Here is a 6,000-nt window from a genome sequence, read left to right on the forward strand (position 1 = left end):
AGGACATTTTATGTTCATTTCCATCCGCATAATTTTATTCTTGGACTGCAGCAGAGTAGCTTTATGGTTAAAATAATCCTCATTTATCTAGTACTGAGCCTGGGTATACTCAGTTTATTTATCATCTGTCATTTGGGCTCTCTGTAAGTGAACTTCCTTCTGATTGGCTGCCTCTCATAAGCAAAAGCGACCTTCACACTTCCTGATAATGATATCCACTCCTTTCGAGATCATACGGAGTCAAGAGTTAAAAATTAATTTACAAAATAGAGCATTTAGACCAGTCTAAGTGTGAGCTTTTGGCTTACAAGTATTTGTCAACACACACTGACATCAATGCCTGACAATGTCCATGACAACATGGAAAAAGGGAGGAAAAAAGCATTTTTAAAGAACACAATGTCTTTAAAATGGGAAAATAATTGTGTTTATGCAAGTTTTTCCTTTACTGAGCAGAAGCATAAGGTGCAGGAAAGCCAAAATGTAATGTAAAGTTCCACGCTGTATGTGGACTGGCCGAGCTTACGTGTTGGGCGGCTGTCTAAAAAAGTACATGAGGCATCATTGTTACAGTTTTTTAAGTTTTCGGCTTGCTTTTTCTTTCTGTTTGGTTTTGAGCATTTGTTTTCAATTCGGTACTATCCAAAATGAGTTTGCCTGTTTCACTTCAGTTTTTCATAATTTCCATCTTTTTAACTGTTACAATAGGGGAGGGCATGTTCAAATGACGCACCAAACTGACAAAGACTAATACCAAGGACATTTCCTGCGTATGATTTCCAAGTAGACAAGTTGTTAAACTTGGTTCTGTTTTTCTGAGGCCTAGTTTTTAAGCTTTATATAACTTAACTAAAACTGCTTTTCCACACCCAGTTTTAGTTTAGCTTTAGTTAACTATTAACTGTTATAGTAGAAGACACACAATTAGTTTATGCAATAATTAAAATAATCATTTATTGATGTCCCCAGACTGAAGTTCTGAAGCAAATTAGTTTGCAGCACCTCTGAACTATGTTTCACACGTCTTTCTCGGATTTAATTATTTATAAACCAAAGGAATAACAGACACGGGACGCAGCGGTTCAGATTAAAGTCAGTGTGTGCTTTCTTCTCATGATATCACCACCTCTGCCACTGATGGGTTTTTTAATCACAAACCTTTACCAGCAAACCCTTTAGGTTTACTAATACGCACATTAATAAAAACATACAAAGTTAAAAGCAAGGTTTTAAAATAAACACACACACAGAGCGAGTTTGTTAGTACAGCCATAAAGATTTGTGAAGAAACATGTGCTCATGTTAAAGAGGACTGCCAAACACGAGCAAATGTTAATAAAAACCTGACAATAAAACAATGTGAAAACTTCAGATGCTTGTTATATTTTGATAAAGTTTCTTTATCTGCATTTTTTTATTCCTGTGAGAAAAAACAATTTAAAGATTTTTAAAACAAAAGGAGCAACAACCAGTTAATTCTGTTCTTTGACAGGCTGAAACCAGCATTAGTTTAATATTTATCCTTAGAATCAGAATCAGAATCAGAATACTTTATTGATCCCTGGGGGAAATTATTTTTTGTTACAGTGCTCCATTTTAAACCAACATTAAGACAAGACAGACAATACACTAACTAAGAATAGTACAATAATAATTAAGTTCCCTAAATAATTAAACTTGTGCTTTTTACGTGATCTTTACTCTTCCTAGAAAGAAAGAAAGAAAGAAAGAAAGAAAGAAAGAAAGAAAGAAAGAAAGAAAGAAAGAAAGAAAAACTGTCTGCAACACTGTGAACAAACTGAGCTGAAGGTCATCACAGTTATCTGGTATTCAACATTAGCTGTGAACGAGATCTCTAATCGTTTTCGTTTTGATCCTCTAATTGATTACGTTGCTAATCATTTCAGCTCTAACATCAAGTAAGAAGTTTTTCTTAACTTTATATAAATATAAAACATTAGTCCTTGTCTTTTTCAGAGAGACAGTACAGCAGATTGGCCGCAACCTCAACCAGAATCGTTCAAATCTGGTAAATTTTATTAAATCCTCTGGCAGTAGCTGACCAGAGCTAAATGACGATAGTATGTATGCATACATTATATAAAGACTAGAAAATGCACTTTCACCCCATGACCTCCATTTGAACAGCTCTTGTTATCTTGCTATCCAAACTTTGATTAAATTAAAGGGGCTGATCCTGATAATGTGCAGCCTTTAAGCTTCTGGAGAGTTTTTAAACTCATCAATAACCCACGTGTTGTCATTGATGGCCCATTCCTTCTACACTTAATCAATTCAGATAGTAAGTGTAATTCCAGCTGCACTATCGTCTCTTGATTTTGTTGCTCATAGGCTTGGCTCTTGATCTTAGTCGAGAACACCCGGGCTGATTTTGTACCTCAAAGTTTTAGTTCTCATAGGAATGGCTAACTATAAAGTCTAGTTTGCAGAAAAATTAGCTTAAACATTATACATTTTGTAATTATTAATGCAATTTTTTAAAAATACATTAAACTCTGGAGAATCAGAGGTTCTTCAGCTCTGTTCTACCACATGAAAAAAAAAATGTTTGAAGCAATTTTGAAAAGGAGATAGCAGTCAGATCATGCATCTTTTTCATTATATGAAATAATAATAAAAAAAGAAAACAACACTGTGCGCACCTGTGCAGATTTCCACATTTCCACCTAATCTTCTGCACTAAAAAGCATCTTTGGAAGAATAAACAAAAAGGTAAAAAGAAATGTTGCCTAAAAGGCTGTTGGCAGTTACCTGCAGTTCTTGCAGCAGGTCTCCGCACAGCGCAGACTCGAACAGCTCTTTGCCGTTCTGATACGTCTTTATGATCTTCAGCTTGATCTCCGGAGAGCTGGTTTTCTTCAGGACCCCACCAGAAGCACTGGATGGGGCGTGCGTGGGCTGAGACGAAGGGGTGTTGTCCACAAGTGAGGGGGGAGGACTGGACGAAGGCAGGTGTAACGGGGGAGGAGGGGGCAGGTTGTGAGTCATGATGTGAGGTGTCTGGTGTAGGTGATGCTGGGTGGGCAGGGGTGGCGGTGGAGGACTCTGCGGGTGTGAGTGGGTTTGTATGTGAGGTGGATTTGAGTGGATGTGGAGCGAATGGTGGTGGTGATGGGGATGATGATGATGGTGGTGGTGGAGGTGTGGGTGATGTGTGGACAGTGGGGGTGAAACGGGAGACAGAGGTCTTTCCTGGAGACCGGGACCTCTCAGGACGGTCCCCTCCACCGACACGAGGCCGTGGTCCCCGTAGCTCCGTATGGCCCCATAGCCATTAGCAGAGCCGTTGGGGAACTGCGAGTACATGGAGAATTTAGCCTGCGGTTCGTATATGCCCAAACCCGGCGGGTAGCCATTGGGGACCTGCGGCATGTCCTCCGAAGCCGATGGCGGGTACGGAAACTCTGCATCCAGGGCTGCATCGTAGGAGGGACCACCATCCTCACCCGGGTCACTGCCGGTGTCGCAGGTGCCTTCCTGTCTGATGTTGGCGGAGTCAATGAGCTGAGGGGGTTGCTGAATTGTATTTCCCATGATCCCTTGCATGAAAGAGAAGGAGAAATCCATTGTTGGGCTCCTGCATCCTTAACTGTCTTTTTCTTTGACTGGACCTGCCGACAGAGGTACACACAACTGAATGAACCGCAGGAAAGCTCAACAAGCACACAGCCAATAGTCACCAAGACCTTAGCTTCTATCCTTCAGGAATTATTAACAGATTATTTAACACAGAGCAACAGATTAACACTGCACACATCTGTGTTTCTGGGTTGGCCTTTTTTATTTAACTTTCTAGCAGTGTATTAAGCAAACTTGTTTGCAAATTAAAGCTTCACTCTGGAATCCCAAATTGTCACACACTGACACTTGGTGTCACATCTGAACCCACGGTTACCGTTTTTTAAGCCTCATTTTCAATGAAAAAGGCATATTTAAACCCAAACAATAATCCTTTCTCTAAATGGAACCAAGCAGATTTGGTGTCTGAAACGTATCAAACTGCAGCTGTAAATGAAGAGAAACTAAGAGCAAAGACAGAGTTACATCATCGGGTTTTTTGGCTCCCACAGTAAACACAAGGACTGTTTATTATTATACGAATAAAATAGCTAGAAAAACATCAGAATAACAGAGTTTATTTTTTGTTTATGACCACTGATCTGGGCTTTGGTAAATCTTTCTCACTGCAGATAAACACACGGGACTGTCATAAGTTCTGGAAAGAAGTCAGCCATCTACCGAATTGGTTTGCCATGTATCAGCTGTTTTCTGGTTAAAATATCTAGAAATTTCTGCTAATAATATAGTGTGAAACTTCTAACTCTGACTTGTAGAAGCACACACCTCTCCTCCCTTACAAACTCAGGGTTAGCTGACCATTAACTACACAACTTTAATTATCACTTCAGTGGCAGTTTCACCAGGCTCCTACTCCTCAAATCTGAGTTTTAGAGCAGCAGTTTGAATTATGTGGGATTTTTTTTTTTTAAACAGATGCACTGAGGAGATCTGCAGAATACTCATTATAATGATTACTGTGATAAACTCACAGGGTGGTCTGAATTGCAGACCCCATAAATCCCCATATTATCATCACAAACTCGGGTCATCTTCGTAGTGTATACTGAGAGGTCGTGCAAGCTCCTGTTCACAAGCTTTAGGTGATTTTTATGTGTTTATTTTCATCAACACAAACACATGGTGGCCTGCTTGCACAAAACAAAAGAGCAGCTACCAGAGGTGGGTTTGACCTCATGCACTGAACACTTTTAACCACCAGAGCTGATATAATTAATTAGGTTTAAAGTGTTGAGTGGGTAATCTGCTCCTCTTGTTGCGGTTTAACTTGTTAGCAGCTTTGCGAAGGGTGAACAACGGTGATGTAAACATCCAAAAGATGTCATCCAGCGGTCACTAGTCTCCTATAAGGACTTGTAGTATAACTTGGGTGTATATATAGTGTGGCAGAGATCAATAGCTGGCTATAGATGTGTTATTTTAATCAAACATAACAAAAAAGACGGGTGCATGCATGGGCATAACAAGGTTTCAATGACTGATCTTACAGCTTCCTGCGATGTTAGCTTGAAGCTACCTGGCACCAAAGGCATCGAAATGGAAATACAGGAGCCGTTTAAACGGTTAAAAGGCGAAGCACACGACGGGGATGTGGCTGTATGTCTTTCTGACACACTCGGGGACACATTTCCATTTATTAATGTTTTCTAATCCATCTAAGCGCACATGAAACAAGATGAAAGGAGGTGGAAGGGGAGGAGGGGGGAGAAAGCTAATGTTGGGTAGGCTAACGCTAACGCTGCCAATATGGCTGCCTGGTACCCCTTTAAATCAAATTGTCTGCCGTGATTATACCTCCATCACTGACGGTTTGTGGGGGGAAAATGTGCCCGAAAGCAAGCTGGCTACGACTGAAAACGAGGAGATGCAACATGCAGAGGCGGCCAACACTGAGCAGTAGCACCAGCAGCAGCACGGATTTTGATAGCGAGTCGAAAGATGCAGGAAAATACACAAAAAAAATGTCAATACCTTCAGCGTGTCCCATTCTAAACACATACACCAGCCAGCAATGCTTCCTCGTTTAATCTACAGGAGGAGAAGGAGAAGGAGGGGGGTACAAAATAATAATAAAAAAATAATAATAATCCTGTGATGTTGGTAAAGCTCAGGCCTTTTCGTTTTAACGCAATTCTCCACAGAGAGGAGGAGGAGGACTCGATCTGGTCGCTGCCCAATCCCAACGCGGGGCTCTTCGTCAGTGCGAGGACCCGAAAACCTCAATCTGATCGCAACCCCCTTCCTGTCCTCTTCTTCATAATAATCTCTAGCACCCTCTTCCTCCGGTTTAACAAAAGCGCTCTGCCCTTTTTTTTCTTTTAAATTCTCGGTGGATACAGCTCCTCAGCTCAGCGCCAAAATCACACTGATGCAGCCTGCAAGCAAGGGTCACCAGAGGCA

General features: G+C 40.9%; 1 protein-coding gene across 3 annotated transcripts in view; it reads right to left on the bottom strand.

Annotated features, from left to right (window-relative positions):
* The window catches only part of nsd3 (nuclear receptor binding SET domain protein 3), a 28,488-nt gene extending 22,488 nt beyond the window's left edge, over positions 1–6,000 (bottom strand). For all 3 annotated transcript variants that reach the window (XM_082555093.1, XM_082555094.1, XM_082555092.1), the window contains exons 1-2: positions 5,572–6,000; positions 2,773–3,632 (exon numbers count right to left, since the gene is read on the bottom strand). In XM_082555093.1, the coding sequence (XP_082411219.1) occupies positions 2,773–3,588 (816 nt within the window). In that variant the 5' untranslated portion in view covers positions 3,589–3,632; positions 5,572–6,000. The remainder of the gene's footprint in view (positions 1–2,772; positions 3,633–5,571) is intronic.

The sequence above is a fragment of the Aulonocara stuartgranti genome (assembly GCF_965226115.1).
Source record: "Aulonocara stuartgranti genome assembly, chromosome: 12".
NCBI lineage: Eukaryota > Metazoa > Chordata > Actinopteri > Cichliformes > Cichlidae > Aulonocara > Aulonocara stuartgranti.